Below are 24734 nucleotides of genomic sequence, written 5' to 3' on the forward strand. Positions count from 1 at the left end.
TATAAATAATAAATATATATTTTAACTTTCATACAATATACTATATTATAATATATATGAATTATTCGACGCGTTTGTAAATTTTATGGCAGGCTAATAAGATGCAGAAATAAATAGGGATGCCAAAGCACACTTTGCCACCGCACCATATATCGCGAAGTCTCTGAACTACATGTAAGTCGCTAGCTTATGTATATTATATATTATATAATCGAACAATAAAACGGATTTATGTGCTCTGTGCTCGACGATAAACTGGAAGACAATATTATTAGCCGGAGTCACGAGAATTGTAGTTTAGAAAGCAGTTTAATAATTTAAAAACGTTGGAGATCTGTCGATCCATTTGTGCGTTTTTAAGAGAACGCGACTTTTTGCCAAAGTATGCTTATGCACATATGTATAACGTACAAGCCGGATTAGAAGATATCAAAAGCAATGGGAGACCATAAATTATGAAATAATATTCGTTTAGATGGAAATGCATTTGAATTGATTACGATTATTATTTATAATATAAATATTATTGTATTATATTATAATACAATAATATGTAATATATCATTAAAACCTATCTATAAGTAGGTAGAGGCACTTGCAGACTATATAAGATATAACAACTGTGTAACATCATATCTCATAAATAGAATCTGTTGATCCGGGTAATCCGTTTTAATACAAAACCTAATCTGTAACTCTAAACTTTTGTTACATAGACTCAAACAATTTTTTCATCTTTGAAAACATTTTGCGAACTTAAAAAAATTTACACATATCTCATATTATGATTTATAATTAATTGTATTTTAATATTTTTTCTGAAATTGATAAAAATTGTGGTGTTTTGGTACGCGGTGTTTTTTTATTTCTCATTGAGAATCACAATTCTTATTATTTCTAAACATAATATTATCTAATTAAATTACCATGCTGCATTGCTGCTATTACTTATATTATTTATTCTGTTTCATATTTTTGTTCATTTCGGTTCAAAAACATGAAGTCGTTTTAAAAATGCACGAGTTACATTAAGATCGTTTTTTAAATTAAAAGCCACAATAGAGGACGAGTGAATCATATTATATAAAAACGTTGTTTGTAAAATATAAATAAAAAATCATATAAAGAAATAGGTAATGTGTAGACTGTAGATAATATGTCTTTAGAACAACTATAGTTGCACTTGTACAATATGATAAGTACAATATGTTGATATATGAATTATAATAAGTACTATTACCTAAGTAATAATATTAGATGCAATTATTTATAACTTTATAAGTAATACGTATCAATTATCGAATGGGAATTCGTGGTATTTATATTAATATTATAGGTAGGTTGCATATCACTTTATTGATTATGAAGGTTAGAAAGGCAAGACAAATGATAGACGAGTGTTGGTGAGCAATCGATAAAATATAACTATCAACCATTTACGTAATTATCCACGGCAAGTGACAATCCAAGTTTTTCGAACAACATCGTGGACTTTGGGCGTATTAATTTTGAAAATATATAGGCGAACGTTATGGAAATGTGTTGAATATCAGAAATAATAAATTGATTATTTAAAAGGTAAAAAGTGTATAAATGTCATACCATTGTGGGTTAACATTTTCATTGTAAACAATAAAAAATTGAGTAGACCAGTACATCACGTATATACTTGAACAACAACATAAGATACATTATTTTTATACTATATGTTTTATTTTTTATGTTTGTCAGAACAATATTTATTATACCCACAACAAGTCCAGAGGAACGCGTTGTTCATAACAGAAATAAAACGTCTTGTTAACGTGCGTTTACGTATAATGCGTCTATGGTGATCGTAATGCTCTCGGAACCCGGGCGTCCTAATATTATTGTAACATTGCGGATAATGAACTGTTATATAAATGGATACAATATTATAGAGTAGATCGGAGTGCGTTGTCCAGCATTTCCCCTGGGAAGACCGCCTGGAAAATTTGGTGTAGCAGCTAACCTAACCTATACAACCTACACTAATATATAATATTGGTGGTAATAATTTGGAGTACCTAATAATTGGGGATTTCTACAGCTAAGGATAACCAAAATCCAACAGATTCTATAATTTAGAAGTAGACAGCGATATATAATTAAAAGGGGGGAATATGAGTATACCTATATACCGAGTATAATTAATAAACTCCACGAAACGGCTTTGTCGCCAGTGTTGACGTTAAGACTTAAACCACTATATAGGTACACTGTATAAATAATGTGTGACTGTGTAATTAACAATAAATTAGTAATTACATTTTGTTGCAAAGTCGAGACGCAATAAACAATCAGTGGTGTTTTTCACAAATGCTGAAATACAATAAATATAGGTAAATGCTTTGAGTGTTTGAAAATTCTCATGGTTTTTAGTACAAAAACTCAACGCATAGCGAAACTATCAAATTTAGAAATATTTTTTTTTTAAGTGGAAAAGCGAGACTTTAAGCTGATCGCATAGAAATTCGATTTAAAAAACTTTACTCTCAAAAGATTTAAGTCTGCTCATCACAAATTGTTGAATATCGTATAGTGTATTTTTCTGCCGCTTTTTAAAGTTAATTAAAAAAATTGGGAACAATGCGGTTGATTAAAGTTTTCCTCTTTTAGAAAAATAAAAAAAAATGATCTAAATCCTTGTCTATTCTACAAGACATGACGTTTTTCCTGTAAATTCGTTTTTGATTCTTGAAATTATTTGATTTAATGTTTCCGTATGGTCTTTGTATGGCCATCACGCCACGTAACAATAGAACTTGGCTCCAATACCCTTAATATAGTACTATTTTTAATTACGATGTTCGTGAAAAACACAGTTTCAAAGAACCATTAGGGCTAATTAAAATACCAATTATAGTTTAGAAACCGAATTATATGTTATATCGTACAGGTACAAAAGACAATGTTTGCATCTTTTGCTTTCTTATTATTAGGATATAAATATAATCAAAATGATTCAAGTTATAAAAGTATAAAAATAATGGACCGTTAAACAGCGACATATTTTGCATTAATAATTTAAAAAAAAATTTTCCGATACAGAATATATTACAAGGTTAGGAGGAAGTTTACCAATTGCGCTCTATCTTTTTTTGGGTCGATATACCAATTGCACTGTATTTTTGGGTCGATAGACCAATTGCGCTCAGTTGTTTTCAGGGTTTATAAATTATAATATTATTCTACATTACACCTAGTATATTAAAAAATATGTATTATAAATAGATTTTTTCAGTCAATACAAAAAAATTATACAATGAACGTCAATATTAATAATATTTGTACAATATAAATCTATACCAAATCATACACATAGATACACGTCAATAATAAATAATTAATATACATAAAAATATAATTACAATTTATGTTTAATGATAATGAAAACTTGTTATACGAGTAATCTATCTCACAAATTCACACTTTAAAATAATATGTTCGTTAATAATAATAAATAAAATATTTAATATTTCGCCCTACATCGAGTCGGGATATAGGTACTATTATCAGCTTGTAGCTTGTCGTATTTTCCCGTAATTTCGTATACGTTTTGCTTTAAATTAAGTATATTTGAATATATGTTAGTTAGCTATATTTAATTGTGCATATACATATTATGTAACTTTTCCGCCGTGTAGTAACATATGTCCATATAAAAATAAGGAACCTATTGGTGTATTGGTGTACTGACCTATAATTTAAGCGGCGTAATTGGTATACTGACCTAAAATACAAATATTTTTTTAGGCGCAACTGGTCCATGCCCGGTTAGGAATCCCACCTTTATATTTCATCATTCATCATGTATATATTTGATGTCTTAACTATGATGTATAGCTAGGTTGTTGATCACTTGAAATCGTTTTTTTCTCGTACTTACACGACAGACAACAATGGCACTGACCACTGCAGAGACACGGGACCACTTGTAATTTACTTTAAATTAGTATTTAAGTATAAATTTTCATTAAAATTGGCAAATCCCTTAAGAAAACAGCGTAATTTTAATTAAAATATATTCAGTGCCTAATAATAATTAACACCACCCGGGGTCGAAGACATTCTTATAATATATCGTTAGTCGGATGGAGTTTTTATTTCTTACGACTTGTTCAGATGGAAATCTCGAGAACACAACAAAAACAAGTGCCGCGTGATTATTTCGAACCACCGCTGTGTGTGACGCGAGCGAATTAATTTCAATAAGTTTTTATCGTATTACCCGGCGACGTTTCTTCTTTTTAATCCTGAAACGCGCACACTCTCAAAATAGGTTAATTTTCTGAAAAGCCACCCTCGACGCTCAGGACAGCACTTCACCCCTTCACACTACTACAATCTGCCACACTCATCCGGAGGACTTCCTCTATCAATATATGCATCCCATTTGATTTGTATACGGTCACATTTTTTAGTGGTTTGGAATAAATTGGAAAATATAAAACAAGTAGGAAAGAAGTAAAAAAAATAAATTTATTGCATACTATACATAAAGTAATGTTTTTTTTTTCATAGACACCGCGATCAACCTAACTACTTATACCCTGCATTAGTAGGTACATCGTATATTATATTTTTAAACTTAAAAATGTCACAAAAGAACGCACTCTCGTACGAGCAATTATATTATTCAAACAATATATATATATATATATAGCATGCAGGTCTATTGCATGCAGCGTGTAGCATGTACACACATTATGTGTGGGTATATAGGCGTGCACAACCGCGGTGGACGAAATAATTTTACACGAGACCGAGAAACTCGCACGATTCGTAAAATGTCTGTGAGTATGTGAGCAAGGACACATGAATGTTGTAGCTACAGCGCAGTACCGTATATAAACGACATTCGTTTGAACTGTAACATATTATTTTACGCGCAAGTGCACGGCAGCGGTCGTATAAAATATATATTATACCTGTATAATAATTAAGTCCTTTATGCACCACGTTCGCCGAAATTACACATCACCATTAAACATTTTTATCAAATCCTCAGATAACCAATAAGAAAATAGTGAATTATTACATTAATTGTAATGTAATGTTTTGGGCGATCAAATGTTGTGACTGATCAAGACCAATCAAATAAGGTTGGCTAGGTGACAGAAACAATTAAATTGAGTCAGTTGAGTAAAGTCTATAAGTTATAAAAATTGGAAAGCGGCTACCATCAAATTTAAGGCTCACAAAATCTCTAAAGTATATTTAAATTGTGTAACGTCCCTCTCAAATGTTCTACATTTAAAACCAATCGATGTATTGTTAGACAAAGAAAAAAAAATATTCGAAGTCAGTGAGAAAAACAAAGGATAATGAATAGGCAAGTAATTCAACGTTTAATAAACGTAACACTTTTTTTAGGTATTGGCGGTAAACCATTTCGTGGACACAGTGAGAAGAAAGATAATGTTTATAGACGTATATTTTTGGGAATTGTTGACCTTTAAAAAAAATATGATCCAATATTAAAAAAACATTTTGAAAAAGGACCTAAAAATTCTAAATATTGTTGTAATTACATACAAAACGAGCTCATTGCGTCCATCAGTATTGTGATTAAAAGAAAATTATAGTTGCGTTAATAAATGAAAAAGTGTCAATAATGGCTGATGAGACTAGTGACGTCGGTCACCATGAACAGTTGTCTGTTGTAATTAGATATTTTGATATTTTTACGAAAACGTCAAATAAATGTGTGAAGAAAATTGTATTACTATTCCTAATGTTAAAAAAAGAAAAGTATCATATAAAATAGATACCACAGCCAATTAATATTTTATGTTTAGTAAAGAAGTGAAATGAAAGTAAATGTATACTACCAAACATTAGATCAGTAATTGATATCTGGATTAAATTTAAGTTTTAATCAAGAAACGTTAAAGATGATAAAATACATGGGTCATTTATTGGAATTAGAAACCGATAGTGATATTTCTCTTCCTTCATATGTATTTGATTTAGATACTGCAAATTTAAAAACTGAAATTTGTCTACTTAAAAAATCATCAGACTTAACAGAAAGTAACAAATTAAATAGTGAAAAGTGGATGGATTGGTTAACTATCCCTGGAACCAGCAGAGAAGTTATATTTTGTGATGTATTTAAATTTTGCAAGAACGTTTAGATAACTTTTTGACTAACATAGAACAGAAAGTAGCATATAATGTAGACCTTAATGAAGTTATTGAAACATTTAAAACATTGAAGCCAGCTGAGCGACGGCAGCGCATGGAAGTATAAGATATTAAAATATGTATAACAAATTCATGATATTTTTTTAATAATAAATATTTCAGTTGCAAACTAAAAAAATATTTTTTTAATAGTACCTAGGTATTATTAGCCTAAAAATTTGGTCTGATATAATATATACTATATATTATATAGTTCAAATATTTTTAGCCCCCCTGCTAAGAGGATCTAGTACCGCCTATGATCTCAAAGTTCTGGTCGTGAAGTTGACCATACACAAATAGTTATATATTTACCACTTAAAGTTTAGAGTTAATATGGAGAAAATATTACTAACTCTACTCGGCTTTATAATAAGAAATAAATAATTTTGGCTGCATACTAGTTGCGGTCGTAACGATTTTTGAGATAAACAGATATAACAGTTGCGGTCACGCCAATTTAGGTAATATCTTAATTGCGGTCATAGCTTTATTATACTCCAATTCCAGGCGAGATTTATATTTATATTTTCGCGATAAACATATTTTTTGATATAATGTACACAGCGTTTATAAATAAAATAGATTAAATTGTATACTCCGATCATAGTTTCGAATATTCGAATAATTTAAACATAAGTATCAACATTTTTAACCACACCTACACAATAAATAATAGTGTGTAGACAGTCCTAAGTATGTTATATTTTCGATATAAATGGGAAGGAAAATGTTGATTGATAAATTTTTCTTAATTAAATAAATAAATGAAATATTAATTTCATATTTAATTATTATATAAACTATATTAATATATTACATTATTTAGTATACTTAGTTATTATTATTTGAGTGACCGCAACTAGTATGTAACCTTTTTGAGGGGTGACCGCAACTAGTACGTAATTTTTGATTATGACTGCAACTAGTACACACCGATAATTTTCATTTTTTTAAATTATCCACATCTGAGTCACGACTGAGCAGTTTACAATTGTGCTGTTTTAAATAAACACTTAACAGGTTATTGAGAACGCATAATTTATTATTCATTCATATTGCGCACTAAAGCTGTGGTGTTTAGGCACCGCGTCAACTGAATTACTATTAAATTAAGAAATATTAATTTCCGGCTAAGTCCGGCTAGGTGATTTTTTTTCATTTTTACCCCTTTTAACCCCGGTAGGCGTTGAATTTTGAAAAATCCTCTCTTAGTGCGCCCTTACATTGTTTAAAGAATCTTTATACAAAATTTCAAGTCTCTAGACCTAATAGTTGGGTCTGGGCATTGATGAGTGAATAGAGATGGTCTCTTATATGATATATACCTAGGTTATATGTATTTAGATTTCTAAGATTATCCTAAAGAAGCCGAATTATTACGGTCGATATTTTAACTACAGTAAATTTATTAAATTAATTCGAAAACAAAATATATTTAGTGGAGTTAAAAATATAAAAAAAATTAATGATATAAAATATTTTGCGAAATATTCGAGCACTTATTTAAAATAACATTTTTGAAAACGAGCTCTATTAATATTGATGATTTTTTTCACGAAAACGTGATAAGTTTTAATATTATGCGCTACAATGGTGGGTGTTATTATACCTACTATAATAACCGTGTTATATACGCGCGCGCAGTGTATTATGATAATATTAATATGTAGGTAGGTACGTAATAATATGTTAAGCCTACTGTAATGGTTATTGATTTACAGACAGACTCGTTACAAACCACCTACTACCTACACAAACACTATGCATGTCATGTATGTTGGTATTTATTTTGTCTATATCTACGGTGAAAACATATAATTTATACCTAATAATATGTGTAATAATTATGATTGACGTCTGTTGTTTGTATAATTCGAAGACATTGTTGACGGTCATACGTAAACGAATTGATGTTTTATCATGCATTGTTATTCATATATATATATATATATATATTACAACAGTCCTGCGCGCGACATACCCTTTGGTATGCAGACGTAATGTGAACGACAAATGTTATGCGATGACTGGAGGAGAGAAAAAACAACAGAAGTACCTAAATATAATCGGTGAATGCTTTCGAGCAAGTTCTTAAACGATTGATTTCGCGGAATCATATCACAGCCAACAATAGCTAGATGATTGATCGAAAGAATATGTGTTATGTGTATATTATATTGCTACTGTGATAGGAATGTATACAATTTATGAAAAAAAAACTTTTTTCTGGATACGTCGCGTCATGAAGGCTTATTTATACGGGGTTATCTATTAACGTAAGACACTCATTATTTTAGAAAATATTTCTTTTGCATCAGTTTAAGTCGTTACAAAACAAAAATATTTATTTTTTATCATTATCTTTTTTTTTAAAGTTGTATTCTTTTAAATGACAATATTTATTTTTAATTTCATATTGTAAAGTAGAATATTATCCGAAGTGTTTTGATCTATAAAAATCAAAATTTCGGACTAGTACAGATTATTAGTTATAAGTATTTAAGTTTAAATGAGAAAAAATATGTGAATAACTAAAAATATATATATATATATATTTTTTTTAAGAAACGTTGTTTTTACGAATTGAAATTATGTAAAAAAATATTTTAAAAACTTTAGTAGGCATTAAAATAATAAGTAGTGTCTCAAGTTAAATGGATCACCCGGTAGAAAGGATTATATTCTGTCTAACACACTCGAGTGTCTGCACCCCACCCGTCGCGCCGTGGGCCTAATTTTATTCCGGTGTACACTGTACACACAAGACACAACTACGCGAGATCGACTCGCCGGTCTTAGTTGATTTTACTTCCGTTACATATTTTTATTTCGGACACGGATCAGCTATTATTATTGTGGATGCTATTATACGCTCTTGCGGCGTCGGTGAAAAATGAATTTTACCGGGCCCGGACTTTTTCAGAGTTATTTCACAGAAAAGTCCACTGTATATATATATAATATATATATATATTGTCACTGCACACTGCAGAAAGACTGACAGCCAGAATGATTGATTTGTCCCGGATGATTGATGTCGAGTTCACAAAAGCGATTCCGGATTTTCGTCTTTCGACTGCCCCTGGAACGATGGCCTGCACGCGAATACATACGCGTAACGGGACACTAAGATTTTTAAGTCTCAGGCGGTGGTGGTTATTTTATTACCAGCCAAACTGACCCGCAGGGACGTGTGCGCGCGATATACACACGCGATAACACGTATATTCTATATAAAGAGTGTATTATATAGTACAGGAAACCAGCTCGGAAATCGTTCCGGTCCGTCGTCGGTCTCGGAAAAGTATATTCGAACCCTAGCTGCACCAACTCCATAATCCCAGCGAAGTAATATATAGGGCAATCACTTCTATAATATATTGCAAACATAGAGAACGAGAGAGATTCATTATTTTTTCTACTACGATTTCGATTTTTTGATTTTTTTATATCATGTATGGGCCTTGAACATTTTTTTTTCAAACAAAACCTGAACATTCAGACTTTTAAATATTATTTTATGAAATTGGAAACCATTCAAAGATATAGATAAGTACCTCTTAATTAATCAACATTTACTAATATATTTTATACGCAAAAAATTGATCGAATTATATAATTATATACATTTTTCTCATGGAAAATATTATATGTATATTGTATATTATATATTACATATATATATATATATATATATATATATATATGTAAATGAATATAAATTTACTGCCTATTATATAGTGATTGATTATATTCACGTGCATATACTTATATTATGATATATAAGATTTTAATACACTATTTTTGAAAAATAACGAAACATTACAATTATATTTGTACTATTCATTATTATAATATATATATTTTTTTCAATAAATCTTAATAATATTATCATAATGACACGGCGATATAGATATGCAATTTCGGTACATCACAGTCGTGTGTAGGTATAGCTTTTTTTGTCTATTAACTCATTGCTAATAATTGATAATATTGTGAATTAATATCAATTTTTTAACGCGTTTCAATATCAAAATATTTATCTTATATTTAGTTTTCTACATAAAAATTAAAAATCTGAAGCAGATATATTATACGCCATATACATATATTGTATAAACATTTTGATTTTTGTTTTAAACACAATTTAATTGTAAAGTATATAGATTGTTAAAGTTCAACAACATGGGACTTTCTACAATAAGACGTCATTATCAGCAAACCGACACAGTGATCCAAAAACACCGTGACGTATTGACACCATTATTTCATATTTAATTAAACTCGGTGCTTGCTACGTTGGAAATTTACGAAATTATGGTTACAGTCTTACAGAGAACACAACATGCATGCCTCAAAGGATTACAAGCCATGACAATTACGTCATGTCTAAAAATAAATTCCAATTTTTGATCAGTAATTTATTGTGCAGAGAATTTTGTAATAAACTAAATTTAATAGTATAACATTACAACGTTAGTGTATTTTTTTTTTAAATAAAATATTGCAGGTTCAGATTAGGTTACATGTATGGTTATTGTTAAAATAATTAAATACTGCAGTTGATACTAAAATATGATAATATAACTCTAAATAGTTTAAATAGATCATATTATGAAACATGATTTAAATACGCATACGGAAAAATATGAAGTATTTTAAAGAGGAACCTATAAATCGATAGTATTTTTTAGTACTTAAAAATTTAAAACAGAAATAATTATATATTTATGATTGTTTTGAAATCCAAACTTAAATATCAAAAAGTAAGGCTAAAATATTACTGAGAAAAATAATAAATATTTAAAATAAAATAGTTCATATTTAACAAATGTGAAAATAGAAATTTTACATAAAACCAATTTGATCAAAAGTGCAATTCCTTCCTTTTGTTTTTGAATAGTTTAATATGAATCATTTTAAACGATAATAAATCTCAAATAATGAATTAAATGTTAGAAGTGATATACATTTTGTTACAGACTTCAATGGTATGATAACTATTTTTTTTTACTTGCTTGAAAGCAGAATGTATCAAAAAATATATGTTTTATTCAAATATTTAAAAACTAAACAGTTTTATTAAAATGCCAGTGTTTTTTTTTTCAGTAATAAGACAATATTATAAAATAACGGAATGTGAAAACGTTTTTTTTTTTTTGTCAAAATTACAAGGCGTAAATGGTTTTTACGAAAAAAAAATAAATGTATTATATGTTTTTACACAATTCTTTAAATTGTTATGCTGTTTATTACCCATGGAGAATATTCAGATGGAATTTAAGGATCAAGAAAATGGGGAGGGAGTATTGTGATATTTTAAGTATTGAATAAACGAGGAATACCGTCATGAATAAATTGAATTCGTATACTGTGTATGTCTGCGATGTAACTATTATAATATTTTGTAATAAGTATTATTTCACACGCGTTCTATATATCATACCACTAGCAACTCGTATACGTAACGCGCGAATCGCATTAATGTGTGCTTCGGAAAGAGTAGGTATATATTTTTCAGTCGGCGAGTAAAAAAAAAAACGTAAACACAATCGGAACAGTTTTTTTTAAATTTTAAAGGCAGACACGTTTTAGCGTGCATTAAGTGAGTCGTGCAAATGCATAATAATATGTATGCAGACGTTCGTCTGTCGCACCAACGTACACAAACACAATCACTCGATCGAAATTCATGATTTTAACATGGCGCCAACCGGGATTGGGACCCACTAGAACAAAGGTGGTTTTAAGGTTGTCGCACTGCACCTTCGGAACAGGAAAAAATTAAAAAATTTCAGTTTTATTCAATTTCAAACAAAACGAATTATTTATTTACGTATATTATCGGCATAGTTAGGATAAACGACTAGATGTAGTTGGAAGTTATTAGTTTTTAGTCAGTTGTTAAAAATGTTTCATATATACGAATATAGATATAGATATAGAATATTTCAAAATACTTACTAAGTAGTTAATATTTTTATAACAATTTAATATAATTAAAATTAAACAATGACTTTAATATCCTCATACCCTCATAGGTACGATGAGTAAATCCAAACAGTTCAGATACGCAGTAAGCTATAGAAGTTCAACTAGATTTTTAAAATAAAATTGATTTAAACATGTATTTTAATGCTACAACTTACTAACGTTTCAAAATCTGGCAAAATATATTCAATATACTAATTTGAGTGGATTCGTTCCGTTCGATCAGTTCGATTTCGTTATAAATTAGTGTACACTGTACACTGTACGGTGACAACCTTGGTATAAATTGAAAAGTCCAATGTGACCGACTCACGTGCAATAAATATACATGGCTGATATCAGGATGCGTACATACTATTATATCTATAACGGAGAGTAACCTAACCTAACCTAACCGTGGTTAATTAATTTAATGAGCTTAATTCAACGAAAGCGCATAAAAGATTGACTAATAAGTCACTTTACACTCGTCGGCCAAGTCCAGTTCGTTAAGTCAATAGAATTAAAAACGGCCAGGCCCTTTAAATATTTTTTTTTTATGGTTAGGACTTCGACAACTGAAGTCATTAGCCTGGGGAACTGTAGGCGAAGGTACTGTAAGGTTTTAACTGGTGGGTTTTTTTGGCAGAATTTTGAATGGGCACCCGTGCGGGTTTCTGCCATGCCCGGTTGGGGGCCGGCGGCCTCTCTCTCCAAACATCGCGAAATGCCCAAAGAGCGATGCTACCCGTGACCGAGATTCGAAAATAAATATTTTATAAATAGCCATAAGGACTAAGACTACAGTTTGACATTTAAATACGGCTGAAAACATATAGTATACTAAGTATACGATAAATGAGAATGGACAATATGAAATACAACCGAAAGAATAAAGCACAAAACGACACTACTCATCCACTCATCTTAACTTTAAATAACTATATCTCGTTAACTTATTCTTCGGAGTTTGATTTTTACAAACGAAATTCTCAAAAATATATTCTGCTTTTGAGCAAGAATTTAAAAAATGCATGATGTCATCAAAAAAATTTTTTTTTTAAAGTAAGAAAAATTTAATTTTTTCTCCGAAATCTCTCTTTCTTAATGTTTTAAAGTTATGTAAAATTAATATTTCAAAAGCGGTAGTGTTTTATGAAATAACGGAAATAATGCAGTGCGTTTTATGTAGAGTTAAATAGATGACTCCGCACACGTTTACATATACTCGTATATTATATTGTGGTGAGTGTAAAGTATTATTGGTATTATAACAGTAAATGGAATTCGGTGCCGGCCCAACGGTTGGTAGGCGAGTCGAAATTGGAATCGGCTCGGACAAAAACACGTATTTGGATATATACACACACACACATATATATAACTCCCGGGATGCGCATAATGCGTCGTGAAGTATCCCAAACAGATCGTAAAAAGAGCGCTATTGCAATCGTAAAAAGATACAGCTTTGCGGTCCGGTGAGCCGTATATTTGACCGGGATATACGAAGTAGGTATATATATATACACACTTTTACATAGGCACAGGGCATTACTTCACGCGTGTATAGGTATGACTATTTACTATATATATGCGAACAGACGTACCCCGATGCTATATGATGGTGGTGGTAGTATATACGTGGTATACATATATATGTATTATTATACGTAGATGTAGTATTATAATAGTTGTAGTGGTATTATATTATTTGTAGTGGTAGTAGTATTAGTATAAAGTAATATAGTATTAGTAGTGTTTTGGTGACTCGATATTATTATATAGGAATTCAAACGAAACTTAACGCTATCCCTTTTTTTACCCTTTTACGTAATTGGTTTTTTTTTATCGTCATTTCTGGGATGGCTATTAAAAAGTTGCTAAAATTTTTTTCAGTGAAATATGTTTGTGTACGTTTTTTTTAAATTGTTTTTTTTTATCATTCTTGACTACTGGAATAAATCGATACAAATATATGCGTTTCCTCACACTTTGTAAAATCTTATTTTTGGTATCGCATCAAAGAATAAAAACTAAAGGATAATAATATTTTAATGTAGAAACGTAGGAAAATTCAGTTTTTACAAAATAATATACACTCTTTAATTAATTTCTAAAAAGTGTTCGATTCCTCATTCTGATATTATTAGTTGTGGAAAGGTTGTGGTAAAATAGTTAACAGTTTTACGGATTCGAATCATATTCGGTGTTTACAGTTAGTAACACAACTTCTACAACAATAGGTATTTAAAGTTTTTATCGAAAACTATATTATGTGTGTCTCCTACAAAAAAAAAAAAAAAAATGGCACTACAGCAAACCAGTGTATACAAATTATGAACGTTTAAAATCGTATTTATTAGAACGGAGTAAAGGATAAAGTGCATTTAAGTAGAAAGCAGCAGAAATGATACAGCATAAATCATAAGTACGGAAAAGTATACAGTTAAGGGTATACGAGCGTATTTCTACCCATTATTATGTAAACTACAAGAGTTTAAGTACTACGCCGGAGAAGGGAAGAGGTTCGCATAAGAATATAATATCCGATTCAATGTTCATATACAATTTATACGCAACAATAATAAAAAAGCTACTGCGCAGAGGATGAAATTTCTGTTTCGTATAATATTGTTGAGACAAACATTAAAATAACAGAATATTTCTGCCACCACAGTCGGTAAATTTCGAAACGCGGGAGATTGAATGAATAAAAGAGTTAATTTCTAAATCACCTTTTATGTTCGATAAAAGATGTACCTATATGGCGATGTATACAACACTCCTACGTAGGAAGTATATTGGATTTGAATTCGAGTAAATTGTGCGAAATTCGTGATTTTTGATTCAGCTTACTAATCTTACCAAACTTCCCGCGAACCAAAACATTTTTAAAAACAAATACGAGTACATATTTTTCGTTTAGTTTTTATTTATAACAAAATATGATCAATATTACTTTATAAAATGACAATCGCAAATAGAACAAATAATTAAAAGAGAAAATATTTTTATTTATTACGGAACATTTTATTGACATACATAGGTACAGAGTAGAACATTTCACGGGTGAATATTAAATAGTAAATACGTGTCTTTTAAAAAAAGATAACAAATCGTAATAACAATATACATTTATAGCTATATAGCAGTGGCGTATTTACGGGGGGGGGGGGTCATATGGGGGTCATATCCCCCCCCGGAAGCTTATTTTATTTTTTGTTTTAAAACCATGTTTAAAACGATATTTTGATAGTTGTATGAACATTGAACAACTAACCTAACCTATGAATGAAAATACATTTTGTAAACATTTCCAGCATTGTCGATTTTGATGATAAGAAAGAGGCGGCTATCTAGTTGTTGAATATAATATTGTTACCACGGTCTTAGATTGTTACTATTGTTCAGTGATATTATCTTATCTTAAGATGAATTCAGAGCTGATAATCAACAATTAACGTAGACGAGAAACGCTTATCAAAACAAACTGAATTAATTTTACTGTTTGATTTTTGAAATGTGTTAAACTGAAATTTCTAGTTAATCTTGAATTCTTGTGTTAAGTTGCAAAGTGTTGAATACTTGAATATATAACGTACCTATATTTAAATCTATAATAAATTGTTATCATGGATAAATGGATTATTAAAAGAAAAGCGTCTACTTCACCAAGTCAAAATAGTCAATCTGGTAAGACAAATAAAGTTCTGGTCACTTCCTGCCCTGTTACTAATAATGAAAATCTGGATGAAAAAAGTAATGATTGTGATGTAAGTTTATTATGTTATATTTATTTTATTTTTTAAGTTATAAAACTATACTAATTGTACATTTGTACAGCTTACTGCCTATAAGTTATAATATACATCAAAATATGTTAAATATTATGTTTAGTTAATTACAAGACTGAAAATGATGAAAATATGGAATTAGTTGATTTTTTCAGAATTTCAATATTTATACCATATATAGATAATTTTATTTCTCAATTAGAGTTAAGATTTGTGGATCATAAAAAATTTTTCAAAGGTAAGTTATGACGTTTAGTAGTTAATTGTTTTTTTTTTCAAAGCATTTGTTTTATGTAAACTAATGCTTCATTATTTTGCAGGATTTGAATGTTTATTTTCTAATCAATCCTATAAAAAAGAATTAGAATCATTCAACAATTTATTAGAGTTTTATACGCCTTTAATAGATTCCAATAATTCAACAGCAGAATTAATGTTGTGGAAAGTTAAACTCTCCAGGCTCAATATTGTTCCGAAAACAAGTCTTGAAGCATTTTTGCTGTGTGATTCAAAAATATTTCCAAACATTAATAAATTATTAAAAATTTTATGTACATTACCCGTTTCGACAGCGACCCCTGAGAGAACGTTTTCTACACTCAAACGAGTTAAAACTTATTTAAGAAACACTACGGCTCAGGTAAATTTTAAAATAAATTTTACACTTACTGTTGGTTATAATGTGCTAAAATTTGTCTTTAGAATCGACTTAATGGACTTTGTATGCTCTCAGTGCACAAAAATATAACTGTTACACCTGATGAGATACTCAATGTACTTGCATTGTCCTCAAGAAAATTGGACTTTGTTTTATAATTAAAAAACAAATTTTTTTACACATTACAACATGTACCTATACGCTATATATTAATATGAATAAATGTGTATATTATACTAAATATGTCTTAAAATTGTAATATCCCCCCCCCCCGGTGAAAAATTCCTAGATACGCTACTGCTATATAGATAAGTGTAAAATGCGAAATGACTTATAATTAAATAATGAGTTATTCACCAAGAAAGTTCACCAACCAATTCTATGCAATAATGCTGCAGATATTCAAAACCTGGTTGTTTACAGATCTTATTTTCAAATTCTCGACATTTTCGAACTACTATCAATAAAAGGTTTTTGTGGAGATACAAACTTCTGTTTTTTATATGATTATAGGTACCCTTATCATTTTACCTAAATTATATAGTTCGTGGAGGAGTAATATATGTATATGTGTGCCAAATCCCTTTATTACATGGTGATTCCAACAGTGTTAAAAAACAACGTTTAAAAATTGTACACAATTTCCGATATTATTTCCCAGTTGACGCACCTCGTATAATGCTTGCACTGCATGCAAGTGTATTGCAGTGTATGTATAGTGGAGGGACATTTAATGTATTCGGACCGATTTGGAATAATTGCGCCCCCGCGGATTGCAAGCGGCCGCAATAGCCACCGACGAGAGCACATGTAATAATTTACATAGGAACAAAAGCGTTTCCATGACGATCAGCTCCAGAGTCGGTGGTGGTGGAGGTGGATGACTGTTACGACTACGACGGCTTTCATAATAATAATAATAAATGATAATAATAATAATAATAGTAGCAGTAACTAGTAGAACAGTAATAATAATAATATAGTGTGACGAGAAAGGCGACGACGCCGAATTTTGAACGTAATTAACATCGGATGTCGGTTTAACACGTTTTCTCGGGGCCGGAAGTTAAATGACCGCATACAGCTGTGAAGGAGGGGGTTGACGTCGTCATCGGGAGCTGATTATTTTCTTCGCGTCCTCGACGCCACGCACGCCCACCACTAATACACTTAAAAGCTGCGACCCTTTACCCCGTCCACTATGTACCAGATAAACTATATACATATAATATATGTATAAAACACTGCGCTAAAACATACCCTAACAGTAGACATAATACTACGACGACTACTACTTCCGGTCCGACAAATTTCGCTGATGAGAGGGGTTAGTTTTGCAGTAATTTGCTAGCTATATATACAATAACAATTAACACAGTGCCATGCCATCAACCTCCACTGTAGGTCGTCGTTTTAAACGACTCGTTTAAACGATTCCGGTCGCAGCAGTTCCACGTAGATGCCACCACGTTGTATAATTTTCATTTCGTTATTGTGCCGAGTATTGTTTTTAATGATTTCCGACCCGGAGACACTCCAACTTTCCGAAACACATATAATATTACGGTTATAAAATACCAAAGCGCAAAGTTTAAGGTACCACTACTGCACGACCATGTTTTCCTTTACGACTCGAATCAGGGGTTATATAGGTGTGCTCGTATATAGTAATATTATGTTGTTTTTTACAAGACGCGAAGGCATCGAAATTTGGTTAAACGTTAAGGTATGGAACCGCATAAAAATCTTAATCTCGGATTTGTTTGCAGATAAAATACTCATTCCGATTTCCATCTAGTTAAATTTAAACTTGCAGACTTTATAAAATACACTTATAGGCTATAACGTCTTGAAATATTCATAGATTTGATCTATCAACAGTTTCCAAAACACACCACGATTATTATGACTTTGGTGTTCTGTATTTTATACTAGCTTTTGGAAATTCATATATACCGAACAATAATTTTCACAAAAAGTTTTAATGTTTTTGGAAAAATTGTATATAGTTTTCTACGATATTCCGAAGAAGAATATTTTCTGATAATTTCAATATATAAAAGCGGGTAAGTGGTTATTGCTCTGCTGTATAGTAGTTTACAAGTGGGTTACTGTAATGGATGGTATTAAATTTGAATTCAATGATATAATATCATTGTATACGAAAAACGATTCTGAGCGAAGATGGTTTATCAGTCTAGGATATGTAAATATGTTATACTACATTAATTGTTTCAACAAAAATAAAAATGTATGTACCTATAAAATAAATTCCAAATTAATCAAAGCAGATTCATTATGCACCCGACTCATTCAGTCATTCATAGAAGTCAGTAGATTTATACAATTATTTATAAAGTATTAATATAAGTCATTAACGACATTGACTATTACAATTAGAACATAAAGTATACTCTAAAAATTTCAAGTACCCACAAATAATGTTTTTAAATTATAAAAATATGACTAAAATTGTTATTCTTAATATTATATAATATAATGTAATTTCATCCAAATTTCAACTTAAAATAACTATTTAAAAAAATTGTGTGAGTATAGTTTTTAGATTTTTATTGTCCCAGAATTAATAATTTACGTGGAACCTTGTTTTAAATTTTCAATCCTTAGCTAAGGTTAGGTTACAAATTAAATGTTTCATACATTTTTAACAATTTAATAATTTTCAATTAAATAAACTTTGTCAAAATTTAAACTTTAAATGATTAAAAAAAAAAAATGTACCTATGTATTTCTATAATTTTCAAACTGCTATCATACCAACTTATAGAGAACTTTGCATTAAATTTTCAAGATTTTTGACCTAATGAATACAATTTTATTGACATTTCTAGAGTAAAAAACTAAAAAAAATGAAAAATTTTAAATGTCTATAAATAACTTAAATTGGTTGAAATATTTTTAAAAATCAAGTAAAGGAATTTATAAAATAAACATATGGTGTAAATTTAAAACTTTTATAGTTATTTGTTTTTAATAACAACAAATTAAGAATATCAGTACAAAAAAAATATAGTGAATATCCAATATTGTAATTCAAATGCTCATAAAAATTTAATTTGACTTTCCGGTAGACATTTTTTATTTTATAAAAGTAAACAAACTCAAGAAGAATCTTATATTGAATTTTCAAATCTTAGTTTTAAAAAGATAAATGTTTGAAAATTTTTAACTCAAAATAAATTGCAAATTTTTGTGATATTTACGTATTTTGTCAAAATTCAAACTTTCAATACTTATTAAAAAAATGTGACGATGTATTTTTAATATTTTTAACTTTAGTTGTTACAATATATTAAGAGTCTTATATTACATTTTGAAGCTTTTTTACTAAACGAATAAAATCTTATTTTCATTTATAAAAAAAACCTAAAAGTATTGAAAATTTCAAATGTTTATAAATAACTTAAAAAAACATTTTAAATATTTTGAAAATGTTATGAAATATAGAAAATTCTAGTATGAATATTCAGTGAAAATTGCATGTGTTTACGGTAATTTGTTTCAGAGTTACAGTATAGTTACACCAATATCTAAAATCGATTTTCTCAATAATTGATTTTTTTATCCCCGGTGCTTTTGAACTTCTGGGAAATTTGACCTCCTCAATGCACCAACTAGATTCACGCTTCACCCGAAAACTGAAGTTAAAATCGAAGCATTATTTCGAAAACTTATCGTGTACTCAGACAAAACAAAACACACACACACACAACATTGTAAAATCAATACATTCATCGCTTTGCTCAGAATCTAAAACCAAATTTCAAACAAATTATTATTTATGAGTTGTAAGTATTAATTAATAAATAGAAAATAACCTATTTAAAGTTTTTAAGAACTTAGTGCAGTAGAATATACGGTTATCCCTGGGAAATGTTGATCTACAACTCTGCAAAATATTTATAAGTATTAGAAGTTTTGACATTGAATAGCTATTTTACTTGACTACTCGTTCAAGATTTAATTTTTAAAAATTGTAATTTCCAGAAAAATATTCTGCATAAGAACATGAAATTAAAAATACATGATATCGTTCAGAAAGGAAAGAAAATTTAAAAACTATATAGCTACTTATAACGATAAAAGGTACCTGTACATATAATAATATAGAATTTTTTTTAAAAACGTTATTTTAAGGCATAACACAATTATTTCCAAAAATGTTAAAACTTATCGAGAAAACGAATGAAAACCCCCAACTGTAATTACGCCAATCTTCGAAGAGATAGCCACATCATTCAACTTTTTAAACGGGGGCGTAGAGTCGTCGATATTTCACTCGGTGCGCGTAAACCACAGTGAAAAAAAAAAGTTTTTATCAAACAACCAATCAAAAAAAGTGTATACCTTTTATACTATATATTTTACGTACCTAATAGAAAATCTTTATTTAAAAAATCGTGGCGATTTGTAAGACTTAATAGATTTATAAACTTAGACGTAAATATACAGAAAGCCAAATATCGAGTATAAAACGATTCCCAAATGTATACACTTATAGTATCATATTAAGTATTAAGTGACTTATATAATTATATCGTATATTATTACAATGATATTTTCATTGCGCAGAAGCGTAGTATAAAATAATCAACAGTATAAAATTATAAAGATGATGTGTCTACTAGTTATTACATTTTTTTATTTGCACATTGACATTTTCCCATGATTCTAAAAATTGTTTTATTTAAATTTTAAATGTTAAGAATTTTAACACGAATTTGAATAATATTATAAATTAAAAACGGAAGAGAAAAAGTTAAATTACAAAATGTTATTACTTATAGTGACATTAAGCCAGTGTACTCGAAAATCGTTTAAAAACCCATTCTTCTTTCTGTCCCCAACAGGAGGTTTGCTCGCGCGTGTTTCCTCAAATTTAATTTAAAATCATCTTTACAATTCATTTTCATTACTTGTTTTTATTAAAAAATGAACTTTAAAGATTTTTATTTCAATATAACACGTTCCGTAAAAAGTTTATACCCGTACTCACAGCTTTTTTTTAATTGAACAGATTTGAGACGATATGACTAGTTTAAAATGTCAATACTACATACAAGTGTCGATATACGTAACTAAATACAAAGTAAAATAATCTTAATTTGTAATGCGTATGACTGTCGGATAAAATATTTAAATAAAAATTTAATACAAATTAAATACCGTATTATTGAATCAAATATCGTAAATGTGATAAATATTCTGAAACTGAAAGTAAATTGAGTATTAGGTATCTGAAATGAATATTTCAAACTAAGAATAAAATCATGTGTGAATAGAAATATTTGTTGTTTCGAAGAGTATTGATTTTATGATAAAAAAATTTTTACGGACTTCATTATTTGTGTACTTTGCATTATTAATATTTCAATAGACAAAAATAATTTAATTTAAAAGAGAATAGAAGACCTTTATTTCGTGAATGTTTCTATCAATTTTAAGTAGAATAATATTATACTATGCTTTATGAAATGTACCATTAGGGTATTAAAATCTAAATTTAATATTTTTGTTAGATTATTAGGATAAGTATTTTTATAAAGAAATATCATGGTAATTAATGTTCGTAATAATTCGGTGCAATGACGTTTTTTGTGTAACTACTGATAATAATATTCACTAATTATTTAGTAACAACACTTCATCCAATCATAGTTTGGCTTTAACCTATTTAAATTTCTGCTGAACTAAATTATGTTTAAAAATTGAATTTCTGTAAGAAACTACATTTTTTTCAGTTCGTAAGTTAATAAACGGATTATGCACATTCGTTTTAATGTCTTACTATTATAAACGCGTATGGTAAGTACACTTCTACGTAATTCAATATTAATTTAATAATTTAAATGCCAAGTTAAATAAATATTAGTTTTGCGAATCAATTAGTCTGTATTTTTTATATTGTTTGTGGATAGGCACATAACTAACTTAGTAATTTATGTTCATAGAAGAGCTGTATAATATGTAAAAGCAAAACACTTACTTCTAGATGCTAATATAATAAATATTTGAATACGTCATCAAATGTTATCATTATTATTACTATAATTAACATATTTAATAATAAAGTGCTTAGCGTTTGTAGTAAGTGATATATATATATATCGAATTGGTAAAAATGCTGTATGTTTGGGTGGGGTTAAATTGTCACGAGTTGGTTCTATATTGAATTAAACGCATCATCACGAAATTATGTCCATTCACCGCTGCAATATTTCATCCTGGTGATATTATTTTGAGACGTCATTGAAAATAATAATAACTATAGAGTAGCTATTGGCAGGCTAATATTTAAACATTATACAATAATCGCGTGGTTTAGCATCAGAAAAGTCATATTTGTGACACTAATACTCGGTCGTACGAGTTACATCCAACGCTTTGAATTGCGGGACGCATAAATCGTACGCACAGTAGTTTTATACGCGTCATTATGTCGAGAGATCGACGTAATACTGCATAATAACAATAATAATATAACATGATTTAATAACAAAAAACAGTTGTTTGACAACACGAACAAAAGTTTGTCGGCAAGAATTAAACAAATATTATTCCGCATGAATGAACGCGCAGTTGTCCCAAAACAAACATACATTTACTACCATTTGGATGTGACAAATGAGATTATTATAGTTGTTTCAAAGAATATTATACATAAAATAATATGTGCGAAATATATTGATGAAAAATTATAATTTTTTATTTTCTCGTAAACAATATACGTATGGCGAACAACAACGTATAATTCACCAATTATTGGTCTCCCAATCAACGTCTACCCGACGCCAAAACCATTGTTTAGAGAGTTAACTGTGTTTGAGTATTCTAAAAAACACAATTTTTTTAATTTAAAAAGTAATAATATTATCTATAATACGAGTTTATATAAGTAGATGCAATAAGTAATTTTGGTGAAAAATAATTATTATATCATCGTAATGAAAGATGGGTATTGGGTATGCCCTCAGACGTCCAGTATAGTGCAAACCAACATCATCTAGTCAATTGGGCAAGGCTAGAGGAGTAAACCCTAAGTCTTTAGTTTTAAGCCACCTGTTAGGATTTTGGGGATAGTGTGAGAGTTAAAAAGTTTAATGAGCTGGATTTGGGAATTTAAACTATTTAGCTAAGTGAGAGGTGGTAACTTTTACGCAAGCTTATTTAGTGTTTGAACAAGATATTGAAATTTTGAGGTCTTAATATGGACATTGTTATTTCTTATACCTCACAAAACGAAGCCAAATTAATTGAAACGTACTTAGATAATATGAAGGTTCAGCTAAACCTCACATCTGTATTATGTATATGATCAGACTATTCTTATTAATTATTATGATCTATTTTTAGATTACAATCGAACATTAACAAAGTTTTACCTGTACTTCAAGTGGCACAACTACATCTAGTCTTGTGTCTGCGCTAGTCTGTCCGGCGTCATTGTTGGCCGAACACCTGTAAGTTCCCGCGTCTTCTGGCCTGACCGCTTCTATGGAAAGTACCTGACCAAGCACCCTAGTACCTAAGCCCGTCTCCAATAGTGTCGGTTCGTTCTCATCCAGTACGTGGTACCACCTGATGAAAAGACAAAATAAATAAGTACTTAAATCAGTATTGATAGCATAGGCATTATAATATAAGGATATACGTAGAATGCGCTAAGGCGTAAAGAGAAGAAATGAGTTTCTATTTAGGTGATTGACATAAAATAATCTAAAAGAGATTTTAAAATGAAATTTATTTCAGAGCAGTTTGTAGATTTTAATGTTAAATAATTTATTAGTTATTTTTAATTTCTGATTCTGTTTGTGATATACATTTGCAGTAACTTACAACACAAGGTAAACTACTTTGCTACGAATTTAACAAATAAATAAATTTACCATCAAATATTGATGTATATTATGAATCCTTATAATAAAAAAAATTTAGAATATTAATATTAATATAACAATTATTGTTTCAAGAGATAACTGTTATATAAGTATGATATCTCTCTCATTCAACGCTCATACCACCGACACATTCCATAGTTTTATAATAAGTCTATGGTTAACAGGTATTTGTATTCTACC

At 29.3% G+C, this 24734-nt stretch overlaps 1 protein-coding gene across 7 annotated transcripts in view; it reads right to left on the reverse strand.

Annotated features, from left to right (window-relative positions):
• Positions 1–24734, reverse strand: part of Dscam2 (Down syndrome cell adhesion molecule 2) — a 146153-nt gene that overhangs the window by 41066 nt on the left and 80353 nt on the right. For all 7 annotated transcript variants that reach the window (XM_089228516.1, XM_089228515.1, XM_089228514.1 and 4 more), the window contains exon 6: positions 24039–24234. In XM_089228516.1, the coding sequence (XP_089084642.1) occupies positions 24039–24234 (196 nt within the window). The remainder of the gene's footprint in view (positions 1–24038; positions 24235–24734) is intronic.

This window comes from Diuraphis noxia, unplaced genomic scaffold (genome assembly GCF_037042655.1).
Source record: "Diuraphis noxia isolate RWA-SAM2 unplaced genomic scaffold, SU_Dnox_SAM2 contig0005, whole genome shotgun sequence".
Lineage (NCBI taxonomy): Eukaryota > Metazoa > Arthropoda > Insecta > Hemiptera > Aphididae > Diuraphis > Diuraphis noxia.